Below are 13,930 nucleotides of genomic sequence, written 5' to 3'. Positions count from 1 at the left end.
CCTTTTGTGAAGTGCTGACGCAGCACCGACGGACATTTGAGCGCGGGATCTGGTTTCTCTACAGCCTCTGTACATTTACAAGAACCAAATACAGCACGGTCGACACTTTTAGGCAGTGTTTGGTAACTGAGGTGTCCAAAGATGGTGCTCCATCACAGATTGGAGCGTTGGTTCTCAGTGGGTGGAGCCAAATAAACCCCCCCTTTCTTATTAAAACTTGGCTAGTTAACCTCTTTTCCCTTCATTCACAACGATGATCTTTGGAGGTCAGCACGGTTACAAACCTCTTCAACCGGATCAGAATCACAGATGCATGCTGGGTGACTGAGCTTTGTTCAAACCAGCAGAATTTCATTTTAAATTCTATCGGAGATCCCAAAGTTTCCAAAGACACCAAAAACGTCCTGCAGAGTTACCGTGACACGTGAATAAAATGATGCACAAAACATGTCAGTATTTTCTTTCTGATGTGATGCTGCAGCCGTAAAACAATGGCATGTTGGGTTTGAATATTTCAATCATTATAACTGTGATGTAGCTTCAGTGAAGTGTTGCAACCAGCAGATACAGGATATAAATTTGAAACTACCTGACGGGAACAATTTAGGGAAAATCAGAGTTTCAGTGTTAAACTAGCTAATATAAATAATTCAGTATGGCTAGACTATGCATTTTTTAGAAAATCTAAAACTCAAAAACCTACCATGAAATGCAGATCTGATGCCACATCAATATACTGAAATATATTGAAATATGTTTCTAAACCTCAGGACACACTGAAGTTTTATTTTCAGCATTGCACACAAAGCTACCAAAACACCAGTGTGGTAAAAGTAGTAAAAACACTAATTTGAGAGGTAAAGCTGCAGTTGACAGTATCTAGGCTGCAGAGGAAACAGCATTTCACACTGGGCACATTAACTAAGGCAGGCGTCCATGTTTTATCCCTGGTTTTTACCCGCTGGACCACCCAGAAGTCGTACTTATCGTGAAACCGACTGAACAGAACCAGCATCAGTCCTGAAGCTGCTTCTTTGGCCCTGTTGATTTAATTTTAAAACACATCCAGTGGGATTATCTCTGCCTCCACAGCAGCTCTGCCTCTGAGAAAAGGTTTGTTGAACTAAAGCTCCAGTCTGCTGGAGTATCCCCTGATGAGTAAATGAGGCGCACACTGAAAGGAGTCTGATCTGGGAAAAGGAGCGCGTCAGCCGGAAAGAGACAAAGAGCAGCGGACAGGGACTAGACGAAGGACGGACACACAGAGAGAGGGGACACAGAGAGACAGACGGGATGTGAAGAGGCGCAGTCAGAGTACAGGGGGACAGTCTGGGGTTACACTCTGCTCAGAGCCTCACGAGCTGCCAGAGGTCTCCTGTCATATCGGATCAAATCATCCGGCTAAAACGGAAAACCTCACAGCTTTAAACAGAGAACTTATGCATTTTAGATGCTCCCAAAACCTCACCTCCACCAAAACAGACTCCAGAGCTGAAACCTGCAGCATGACACTAATAAACTGGAAGTATGGAAGTATAAACACTGATTTAGTGTGTGGTGCTTGAAACAGAGCTGTGTCTGATTTTTTTTAAAGGACTACTTTGACTTTTTGGGCAAAACCCTCTTTAAATGACTCGGCCAGACTGAGACAAGACGTTCAATACCATTTTCACCTCTGTGCATCCAGTGGTTCGGCTCCTGTGGGTAGCATTTCCTGTTAGCTTAGCATAAAGACTTGAAGTCTATGGGAGTCGTTAGCCTAGCTTTGTCAAAGTGAAAGAAATAAACCTCACAGCAACTCCGAAGCTGTCGTATTCGGACCACAAGTTGCCAAAGTGGTGCAAAAAATGCCTGTGGTGAACATAAATGTAGTTACTGAAAAAATAAATAAATAAATAAATAAATAAACTGGGCATCCATCAGACACTCTGACCAGAAAGTTAATTAGCCACCGTGCTCCACCAGCACTGATCCTTCCATGTGAAATCAATCAATGATTATCAAAGAAATCATGTCAACTGTGGTTTTGGGGACATCGGGTTCCTGCGAGTCATGTCAGTGCTTTTAATCAAACCGCTAATGCAACGATCAGGGACTATCAGAGTGCAGGATCACAAGAAAAATCAAGATGTGGCCCCTGTGCCGCAGAAACAGAACTCACTGTACTGAACTCCAACCCTCCCGTCTGGTCCCATCGGTCACATTGCTGGGAACTCATGACTCACTGCAGTGACAACTGGTAGCATCACGGTGGACGGGACAGTAAATTCCACCGGGCCCGACTGTATTAAGCTATTCCTGCTGCCCGCTGTCCGGTCACTTAATCCCGTGGCAGCCCTCCCTCACACCCAGAAACTGGAATGGCATCCGTTTAACAGGGAGCGTCGGTCCCTTCCCCCGCCTCCGGATTCCCGAGCCGGCCAGCAACCAAAATAATCTGCGCGACTTACAAGTAAAACAAAAATTGCTCACCCCCCGGGTCACGCCTGCTAAACATAGGGTCATTAAATCTTTTACAAGTCAGCAACAAGATATGTGGCTGACATGAGGGCCCACCGTTTGCTATTGTCATGTTTCTCACTCCTAAATTGGTCAAAAATGCTGTTTCTCTGATGAGTCAGTGAGCCCGGCATGATATCACCCGCTAATGTTTTCCTTTCAGGCATCGACTATCAGTTACTGAGAGGGATAATGCTTCCTCTGTGGGGAGCGCACCGTCCAAATAGAATTAACATTTTAAAAAGGGGAGAAAAAGCCTGAAAGCAGAAACCTTGGAAAAGGATTACGAAGCCGATCATGGAAAAAAAAAAAAAAAAAAAAAAAAAAGGGTCCAAGGCTTCCCTCATTAGTCAAGTTTGAAAGCCTTTAATTCACTGGCAAAATGATTTTGCACAATAGTGTCTGGTCTGACTCCCTGATGAAGGCCAAAATGAGTTAGAATATCCTAATGGAGGTTTTACAGATTTTTTTTTTTTTCTAATGGAACAGGTAAATTAATTAACCTGAGCAAAGTCACTTGATTTCTTTCAAAAACATGGGGAAAATGGCCATGAGTGAATAAGTGAAAAATAACCCAAAAATGGGGAAGAAACTGGCCCAAAAATGAGAAAAAAAAAAAAAAAAAAAAAAAAAAAACAGTAAATTATTCCAAGAAAATATTGGAAAATTAGCAAAAAAACATAGTTAAAAAAAAGAGTAAACTATATTTATAATTACATACATTACAAAAAAATTAGCAAGTAACCCTCCAAAAAAGATGAAAAGCACATTGAAATGATATGAAATAATGTGGATTTTGTTCAAAAGGGTTAAATATGATCTTTCAAAATAAAAGACCTCCCTCCTGGGTTTCAAAGGGTTAAAGGTTTTTTAAACCTGACTAACGAAGAATGTCATGGACGCTCCATTTTTCCCGTTGTCTATTTTGTTCATTTCTCCCCATAAAGCACCGTCACCAGTGCTTTTTCCTGACAAACGTAGCTCTGCCGCCTCGTGCCAAGCCTTTTGACGACCGCCCGTCTAACGCAGCCTTACATGCAGTTCATAAAGTCAGCGTGTCAGGCCTCTGTCGTCCTGCATTAGCCTGAGTCATCACAGCCTCCGAGGGCATTTTCTGAAACAGACACCCCGAATCTGCAACATTATACACACACACTGCCTCCGCGCTGAAATCACAGGGAGCGGCGGACCTCTCTCGGCACGCGGCGGCTTGGCGGATGCTCTCTAGACGTTGAAAAGGTGTTACACTTGAGTGCAGATTTTTTTTTTTTTTTTTTTTTTGAAGACGTGATGGTGGAGGGCCTGAGGCGGGCCGGCTCCACCGAGACGAGCAAGCTGTTAGCCCTGAGTGGAGAGAGAGAGAGAGAGAGAGAGAGAGAGAGAGAGAGAGAGGAGGGCGGATGAAGGCTGATGCAGCTGAAAAGACCTGAGTGACAGAGCGTTTCCATTAGAGAGCATCACAGGGAACTCAGCGCCCGATTACAAATGACTCTTTGGAAAGATGCTGTGTGCAGCATTTTGGAAAAAAAAAAAAAAAAAAAAAACTTCAGTATAATTGATGTTAAATTAATTCTGATTGCTCAACATCACTTTCATGCACACGACCAACAAGTCGCCGGAGGAAAAGTCGCATGGAGCCCACCCAGCAAAAATTAGTTGAAAAGACGCTGAAAGACATCATTGCCGTACGTCATCTCTGTAAAGACGTCCCTGTACCATCTACCGTCTATTTGTGCCCAATTTTTAACAGCTGTTTTTGGGCGAAATTAAGGCTATGACACACCGACAAGATTTGGTCCAAAAAACAACGTCCAAATGACGTCTGGTGTTTGGTGGAACCGGCCTCGATGCATTCATCTTTGCAGGATAATAATGTGTTTAAAGGACAAGTTCACCATTTTGTAACCTAGGGCCCTATTTACACATCATCTGGCATCATCCTATGAAGTAGAGAGCATCATTTCACCGGTCGCTTCAACACTGAGCCTGATCGATGTGCTGCAGGCTGCTGGTCGGCGACAACAGCGGTCAATGAGGCGATCGTAAACGGCTCTGAAAAACTAAAGAAATAACTCTGATTTTCCGACATGGGAAACTTTGTGTATTCTCTCAGAAAGTTCTCCCATTTGAAATAACCTGTCCAACCTAAACCTTGTACTGCCATAATATCAACTTTTCAGAAACTAAGGAAAAAGTCTTGTCTCTGGGTTGACGACTGTACACTTTCTGAACTTCCTGAACCCACAGATGAACAGGTAAATACTCAAATGAAGTTAAAACATGAAAATCAAAAAACTGGATGCAAAGTTTTTCACCTGACAGCGGCGATATTTTAGCATAATGATGAGCTAACAAAGATATATTTGCAAGAACACACTCTTCGTTAGCCTTGTGCTTTATTATCTAGTTTCTACTACGACGACTTCCCCAGGGAGAAAAGCGGAGCAGGTCAGTAGGTCCCAGAAACGAGAAAGTGCCTGCACATGTCGACGGTGAGCGGTGCTTACCATCCAGACCCATTTTAGTGACGGGGTCCGGGGATCTTCAGGGGGAAATAAAAGATCAACAGCGGAAGCCAAATAGAAGTGGTGAACATCATCTGAAAGCTGAGAACCTACAGATTGATGTGAGATGCAGCTCAGCTCTGTGTGTCAAGTTATTACAGTCATAAATCTGCAATAAACATTGTTTGGGTGCCTTTTTTTCAAATTAATTTAGAGTGCATAAGGGTTAGAACAATAAGATGGAAGTATATGAAGCCATCTCCAAGCTCAGTGATGTGTCAGAAGTTGCCGCAGCGCTTCTTGAGTTGCTACCACGTGTTACACCGATTTGGTGCAAAATGCAGCCATTTTTGATCACTGGAAAATTGCTAAAAAAGTCCCTCCAAAATACCACATTAGGGAAAAAAAGGTTAAAATGCAGCTTCCAATCTGATTGAAATACATCTCAGTTAATCTAGAGATGAATGAGAGAGCAATCGCCAAAAGCAACAAGAGTCAATTTTAGCGCTGGAAATAGTTTAGAGGCAAATATTTTAGACCTGATTCATTTTGGCATTGGACTGGAAGCCTGAGGAATGCAGGAAAACCCTAATTTGGGAGTAAAAATGAGCATCGCCGTTTACAGGTTTATTGTGCAGGAAAAACAGCGCCCACCTCCTGCCTCGTGCCGTAAAGCAAGGCAGAAGATTTCCAATCAAATCTTACACACAATCTAGGGGATTGTAGAAGCTTCTAGATGGCGGTGTTGCTCTGTCGTCACACACACACTCAAAATAAATGTAGCGTTGATGTTAAAATGTGAGAGACGGCGCCTTTAAAAAGATGAAACTTCACATCAGAAACAAATCTCTTGTCATCAGTGAAAGCAGCAGCAGAGTTAAACGCTGCAGAGGCTGGTTTTCCCATGTTGCAGTTCAGAGTCCCGTGCAGGGCGGGCGAGGGCAGTGGGCCAAGGCATCTGGGCTGGAATAGGCTCTTCTTGTGTCAGCCACCTCCCATCGCCGCCCTGCGTCTCTGTCCAAACACAGACACATTGTTCCCTGTGACTCCTGCCTTATCTCTGCCTCCGCCCGGCAGCAGCGCCCCCGTTTATGAATGAAGCAGCGACAGGCCTCCTTTACACAAGAAATATCTGTCACACCGACTCGAGGGAAGAAACACAGGTGCAGCGTCAGCCACAAGGTGAACCGCTGGAGAGTTAAAAAAAAAAAAAAAAAAAAAACGTCACTGGCTGTCGGGTCCAATCTTGTTGATTTTCATTCTTTCGAGGATTGACGTCTCTGGGTTTGGAAAATTCAACAAACTTTATGAAGCCTCGAAAACAAAAAGGTGGGGTGATCACAGCAGAAATAAGGCTGTTTTTCCAAGTTACACAGAGAGTTGGGAATTTTGAGGCTTTCACCCACAACAGTATAAAAAAAAAATGTTGTTTCAGAGCCGTTTCCATGCAGCTCAAAATAAAATTCTCAGGGGAAACACTGATTTGGGGGAATTATTTTGAATGAAAATGGCCATATTAAGCGATACTGAAAACACAGTACAAAATTCAAAAATGTGGTCATCAGTACTGGCTTTACACCCACACTGGCATATTGCTAGACCAGTGGTGACATAATCCAAATTATTTTTATTTCCACATGTCATCAGGTCTGGACTTCTGTTAAATCTTACTGAAGCAAGATGAAATGCTGCTTGAGAAATACAGTTTCACTTCAATCTTTGCAAAGAAAAACAGAAATAAACCCATTTAGAGTTTGTTTAGTGTGGCTGATGTAAAACTGTGCACCCGCTTTGTGAATAATCTGTAATCTAAAACGCAGGGATTTTTTCTCAGTGGGTGAACTAGACTGAGCGTAAGAAAAGTTTATTTATGTGTACAAGCGCTGTACTTTCGCTTCGGCACTGAGATCGCAAAAATAATCACGTTCCTGGACAGAAAGGCCAAGTTAATAAAGTCGCAGCACCACAGTTCAGTGTGCTTTGGCAAAACTAACCCAGAGCCTCGAGGAGCAAGAAAAAAAAAAAAAACAAAGAAAAAAACGCATCTCAGTCCTCTAAACTTCCTTGATTGAAAGGGACGTGATGCAGAAGAGCTGGAGCTGCACCCTGTGGGCCTTAATCACTTTCCATCCATCTTTTTTTAAGTTGTCTATCGAAAGGCTCTGCGCTCTTTACACTGTTAGCTTTCACTGTGGGATTAATGTAACCTTTAGAGTGGAAATTCCTCTTGAACACACTCACACACACACACACACACACACACACTCTCTCTGTATCCCCTGTGTCTGTCTGTTTGGCACCGGGCGTTCGTCCATTCCTCTATCCTGACTCATCTGGTAAACCATTTGCTATGTCATGCCCCCTTCATGGCCTCAAAAAAAAAAAAAAAAAAAAAAAAAACTACCAAAAACGGCAGGGTTTCCACTCCCCTATGAGTCAGAGGATGGAGAGATAGCATCAGTGTGCCAGTGGTAATGCCAACCTCTTATCACAGGCTGGGCAAAGTGCCACACACAGAGAGAGAGAGAGAGAGAGAGAGGGGGGGGATGGAGAGGATTAGATGTTGTGATCTAAAGCCATTGTTTTCTCATGAGGGGTTGAATGTGATGCCTGTAGCCAAAGCCTGCGGGCGCTGGGAGTCAGAGGGAGGAAGGTGGGGAGGAGGAGGAGGAGGAGGAGGAGGAGGAAGCAGGACCGTCGCCAGGCCAGGGGGAAATACCAAGAGAGGTAGGTCAGAGGAGAGCGCCGGTCCAATCAGTAAACAGCTCCGCGGATTCCATTAGGGCCTACACGCTACCGTTACAGAGTCCGGTGACGTCCCGGGAGACGAGGGGAGAGGAGGAAAGTCTGAGCCGTCCTGTAAACACCACACATGTCACACCCAGCTCCCATGATTCATCTGCGGCCCCCCGCATTTTTACGGGGACAAACGACTCCTGGGACGGATGATACGAACACGATAGAGACAATCTTTTGCCAATGTACAAAAATACTTCAGCGACCATCCTTACAGCACTTCCATGACGGCCCACTCCTGCAGCAGCTTTTTTTTTTTTTTTTTTCCTCCACCGTCATGAAACAGGTGTCCGCACACAGATTTCCATTTACAGCGAGCGGCGGCATCACGAATAAGTAAGGAGGTCATTTTTGCAAAGCGTGAGGAAATATGTTCGTCAAAGAGGGATGAAGCAGGGTGGTGTGTTTTAACATTATATATATCTATTTTTTTTTTACCATTTCTCCATGCAGACCTTGAAGCCAAACAATTACCAAGTCTTTGATGTCGCCTGCTGGCTTTCATCTTTCGAGCACATTCAGCATGTTTAATTCCGTCCTAATTAACGCACCACTTTGCCGTGTCCTCAAACACCCCGATTAGGTTAACAAAAGGAGCGCCACGATTTTAATGCATTAATTCAAGCGTGGTTAATGCAAGCCCGCCTCCCTTCAGGAAAGACGGGGAGGGGGGATTGTGGAGAGGGTTGGTGGGTGGGGGGAGCGATGGAGGCAATGAAAACTCTAACTTTAGAGGAAGGTGCAACATGTGAAGCACACAGAAAGGTCACGGGGTCAGAGCGACGCACGCAGGAGCCGCTGGGGTTCACGCCGCCATAAATCTTTAAGCTGGAGCCTGGCGAGCCTCGGTGGGGTATTCCCAAACATTTACACTCTGGTTTTCCCTTTAATTTCCCCTTCAAAGTGACAACAAAACATATTGTTCCATATTGTACAACAAATCAGTCACATGCATGTCGTGTATCTGCTGGTTCCAATGCTTCATTGAGGTGAAATATTCAAACTCAAGATGCCATTGTGTTCTGGCTGCATCATGACTTTAGATATATAATTTTGACGTTTTGTGCATCATTTTCCCTGGAATTCGATAGGACATATTTGGCATCTTTGGAAACCTTGGGATGTCCACTACCTAGAACTAACCGATGGGACCAGCGGGTTGGAAAAAGGTTGGAAAACTCGCTGACCGTGCACGATCATGAAAACAATCATCATGAATGAAGGGAAACTGTGTTACCAGGCAACGTGCACGGTGAAAAACAGCGGTGCTTAGACTTTGGTTCTTTAATTCAACCTTATTTCTGTCTGCAGAGGAGCTCTGCCTTCCAGAAATGTTTAGTTACAGCAGAACTAAAAAAAAAATCCAGTCTGTGATGGGACACCACTCACAGCTCTGTAAAGTGCGGTGGGTCTGAGCAAAGTACCGACTGGATTTGACACTGCAGGTTCAACGGTGGAGGTCAGGAGTTTTTATTTGTCTGGCATTGAGCTCTGAGCACAGTGACTGGCCTTAAGAGCTACACTTTGTGAGCTTTTCATGTAAAATTTAAAATTTAAAAAAAGAAACATTCGAGAGAGAAGCCACAGCCTGATGTAAAAAAAGGACTTACGACACTGTTCAAATATGCACCTTTGGCAGTGTTCATAAGCTTTTCATATACAAAATTAAGGCTGAACATACATTCAAACCAGTTAAGTGACTTTGACTTTTGTATATGCAAAGCCTATAAACTCCTGCGAAAGCTGCATGTTTGACACCTGTAATAAATACTTCTTTGTGGCAAATATTTTTATATTTTGGACTGTATTTGTCTTTTTGGGAACCTTGTTTTCCACTGTTTTTGTGTGCTGCATGTAAAGTTTCCTCCATCGTATCAATGTTAATCAGGTTTTGCCCTTCATACTGTATGTTGACCGGCCCCTGATCCGGGCCCAGCCGGCTCCCACTCAGCCTCTGTCATAACAGATGAGGGCCGCCAGAACAACACACACTCTGTTTGGGCTCCGCGGGGAGGAGAGACACAGTCGACTCTTTCATCTGGGCTTTTATGCGGCGTAAAACTGCAGAAACAATACTGTCAAACGCTGTGGCACGACTCGGGTGCAAAGCAGAGCCTCGGACTGTGCAGAGGAGCCCAGCCTCAGTCTGTGTTACCGATGAGGACGAGGGCGTGAGCGAGGAACTTCAGTTTGCAGCTGCTGGCTGTTAACGCTGAGGGGAGAGATTTACATCCACGAGGCTTTCATAACAAACAAGAGCTCAGGCTCGACAGTTTGAGCCTCTGGTGAGAAAAGGCAGAAGGGGGCGTGTTGCATTTCTGTATTTGGGTTAAGGCCGATACTCGAGCTCCATATCGGCCTTTTATTAGACAGATTTTAGTGTTGAAGGAGGTTCCTCCCTGACGGCAGCTCCATAAAAGCAGCCTGTAAAACCTGCAATGACATTTTATTTATTCATTTAATTGTTCAGTTGATCATTTTTTAAAAAAAGGTAAGTAATCCAAGTTTCCCTACCACTGAATAGATGCAGTCAGGTCGGTCTGCCTTTTAATTACAATGAAATTACTAAAATAATAAAATTATTGTATTTATATTTTTATCTTTATTATCTTTCTAATTTTAACAGCATTTTATTTCATTTAATTATGTACTTAACTTTTTAAATATTGATTGAAGTAATTGAAAAATCAAAAAAGTCCTTAACTTTGTCCAAAAATCACATTATATCGAATTGCAATGCTTACAAAATTGCAGTCATTATAGAATTCCAATACATATCAAATCGACACCCAGGTAAAGTGAGTCATATCGAATCAGGAAGTCCCTGCTGATTCCCATTCCCACTTAAAGAGACACTAAAACTGAAAAAAAAAAAAAAAAAAAAAAAAAAAAAAAGAAAAATGTGTCCCATAAAGGTCTAAATGCTGTTTCAGAGATTTTGCCACCCTAACAAGAGCATAACTCCCAGACAAAACACTGAACAGATGAAATATTATGTTTTTTAGATATTTTTTGGTCAAATTAAATTACACTGAACAGCAAAATAACAGCTTTAATATAAAAACATCAACATGAGTTTCAGCCGCATCAGTTCAGCACCAGTTTACATCGTGAGCCGCCGACATGAGCACAGCAGGCTGGGACTACCAGGACATTTAAAGCATCAAACTGAGAGTTTATCACACCGTGAGGGAGCCAGTGGGATGAGGAAACACAGACAAACACACAGCCCAGTCATCAAACGTCACATGAGCGGCCACGTCGGCGACACACCTCCTCCTGCAGGTGCCGTCTCCAGCTCCCCCTGAAGCCCCGGGCTCCGTTTCAGCCGTGTGACGCCACCAACGCCACAAAGGTGTAAATATAGGCGATATGTTTGACACCAAATATAGAGAACTACTTGGTGCTTTCATGGAGGAATGCAAATACCTCAAATTACAGCAGCGGTGGGCACATTCCTCAGGCCTCACATGGAGCTCGACGAGGAAAAGGGTCTTGGAGGACTGGGACAAATTGCAGGTCAACGCGCTGACTGACCTCTGGAGACAGAGCACGTCCAGCCCTGGTGAGGCTGACCGCCACTGCTGCTGCTGCAGACATTGTGTGTGTGTGTGTGTGTGTGTGGCTGGGAGCTCAGGCATGACATTAGATGAGAGTCCCTGAACTGAAAATGCTTCATTACGTGCTGACACGGTGCACAGCTGTCCGGCTCTTCAGTCGACCTTCCTCTTTGAGATAAGAGGGTTTTTTCCACAGATTTTGTGCACTAGTGGAAATCAAGGTGCAGAAATGTTGCAAGAACAGGAGAGTCAGGCCAACTGTGGCAAATCCTGCTCACCTCCAATTTGGTCGGTCCAAAGCTGAATGTGCAGGCTTGATGATTAAAATGGAGAAGAAAGAAAAGCCTTTAAATGGCCAGAAACGTATTTGGGAGCCATATCTTGTGTGTGATGCTCAGTTGTGTCCTGCTGCTTTCCGCTCCAGCCGTCCAATCAGAGCCCGACTTATAATGAACCGCAGTTATCTAAGAGGTCGGGCAGACGACCTGCAGGACTGTCAGTGCTGAGGACTTGAAAGCCGATGCTTCAGGCCAGGCGTTTTCAAACCTTTTCATGTTCCCCATGTCCAAGTTGACATGCAATAAGACACAGACACCCGTTTGAAGTGATTTTCCCCTCCAGGGACGCTCACATGAAGAGATATGAAGCATGCGGATGCCTTTCACATGCATGTAACCACAAGAAATCTGATCCCGCATTTAAATATATCATTTTAATGGTTAGAAATACAGTTTTTTTTTTTATTTAACTAATGATCCGGTAATTTTTGTGTGTTTTCTCTGTATTTTACTGATGTCTGCAGTTCCACAGTGCCTTGTCAGTCAGCAGTGTGCCTGTGTGCTGCTGGAAGTTTAAGTGGACACTGTCATCAGGTGGGACTTCTGCAGGGTTTGCTCAGATGATGCACCTGACAGGCCACAGTATTACCGCCAACCATATGTTTCTATGATTTATCTGACATGTTAACCTCTTCTTTAAGTTTACCTCTGTGTTAGGTAGAGAGCTGTGCCTCTCTACACCTGTCGTGCGTCAAGAATTAGGCTGCTGGCGCTAAAGCAGGTTAATTGAATTAGCCCACTAAACCATAAGCCACGCTCAAGTGGCTGCATCTAATATCTGCCACCCAAACATCCGCACGAGCTCCTAGAAATAGCCCACAGGCATGGGCACAAAGTGGAGTACAACAACATTATTTTGTGATGAATTATTACAAACTGCAATATGGAAAAACAGCAGAGCGTCGATTTGAGTGATGGATTTTAGATTCAAGGTGGAGGGGTCTAATTGGAGTCTCCACGGTTCTCGTCGTTTGTAATTTACAGGCTTATGCCACCTCACTAATCAAAGGAGACATGCACACACTCATACATGTATCCATTTTATTCATTATTTGCTTCATATGTTAGGTTTTTGATCAATTTTCTGTCGCTGGGGTGTTTTGTGCTCGTCTTGTGGGTGACATAGCTTCATTTTTAAACTCACTTTTTCAGTCTGTCTTTATTACTTTCCCTTGTTTGGGTCATTATTATCGTGCTGATAAATTAAACCTATGGCAGTTTTTCACGGTGCACATATCAGTGCCGATAGAACCGGTCCAGTTTTTAAAGATACAGCTTCCAAACATATCTTGTTGGATTTTTTCTCTCTCTCTCTCTCTCTCTCTCTCTCTCTCTCTCTCTCTTTAATGGTGAGGCTTCAAGTTGGACTCAGGGATGCCAACTTTTTTGCGCCATGCCAAATTTGGCCAAGCGTCTCCAAGAGCGCAGCCCTTCCTCCCCGCTCACCTGCAGCGGTGCGTCCTGCCGTGCCGGGACGACGAGCGGCTCCGCGACTCCGATCTCCTCCACTACCGGAGCGGCGGCTTCGGGCTCGGCTCGGGCTTGGCGGTGCTCCTCTGCGGCCAAAGCTCTGGAGGGGGGGACGTCGTCCTCGTAGCCAACCTTGAGCGGCTTGCTCTTCTTACCTGCGGCCGCCTCGGTCTTTTTGTTCAGGAAGGAGGAGGCGAAATAGATGGCCACCACCGTGAAGAGGATGGCGGGGATGATGACGGCGGGGTCCAGGTCCATCTTCCTCTGCGATGCTGGAGAGAAGTTGAAGCAGAGCGGAGCGGCGTGTCTCTCGGGTTTATCTGTGTGTTGTTCCCGGCGCAGTCCAACACACACTGAGCAGCATCCGCCCGCTCAGCGCAGCCTGATAACACAGCTGGGCTGCCCGCCGCGTCAAGCTCCGCGCGGCCGAGCCCACCACCACTTCCGGTCAGGACTTTCAAAATATTCTTCCCAAAGGGAGGAAACCGACTTCCGGTGACAGTCTTCTCCAAATAACCTTGTGTTTCTGAATAATGCAAAATTCCACAGTGAAAATAAAGAATATATGACTTTTTTTTTTTTTTTTTTTTTTTAATTTATATAGCATCTCTGCACATTGTAATTAGTTACTAAAATAGTTTTTCCACAGGAGTTTCATAAGGATGAAAAAGTTTCTCTGAATGAGTCGCTGTAGTAAAACCGGTCAACCTGCTACATGGTCAGAAAAAATAGTAATTTAGAGCTTCTACTAACGATTATTCTC

The 13,930-nt window shown here is 44.3% G+C and overlaps 1 protein-coding gene across 7 annotated transcripts in view; it reads right to left on the bottom strand.

The window, feature by feature from the left end:
• si:ch73-366l1.5 (FILIA-N KH-like domain-containing protein) overlaps positions 1–13,541 on the bottom strand; it is a 33,785-nt gene extending 20,244 nt beyond the window's left edge. For all 7 annotated transcript variants that reach the window (XM_030057485.1, XM_030057487.1, XM_030057486.1 and 4 more), the window contains exon 1: positions 13,144–13,541. In XM_030057485.1, the coding sequence (XP_029913345.1) occupies positions 13,144–13,425 (282 nt within the window). In that variant the 5' untranslated portion in view covers positions 13,426–13,541. The remainder of the gene's footprint in view (positions 1–13,143) is intronic.
• Between the last annotated feature and the right edge of the window lie 389 nt (positions 13,542–13,930).

This window comes from Myripristis murdjan, chromosome 8, assembly GCF_902150065.1.
Source record: "Myripristis murdjan chromosome 8, fMyrMur1.1, whole genome shotgun sequence".
NCBI classification, from domain to species: Eukaryota; Metazoa; Chordata; class Actinopteri; order Holocentriformes; family Holocentridae; genus Myripristis; species Myripristis murdjan.
Note: the sequence above shows the minus strand (reverse complement) of the source record. Positions and strands in the feature narration are given on the sequence as shown.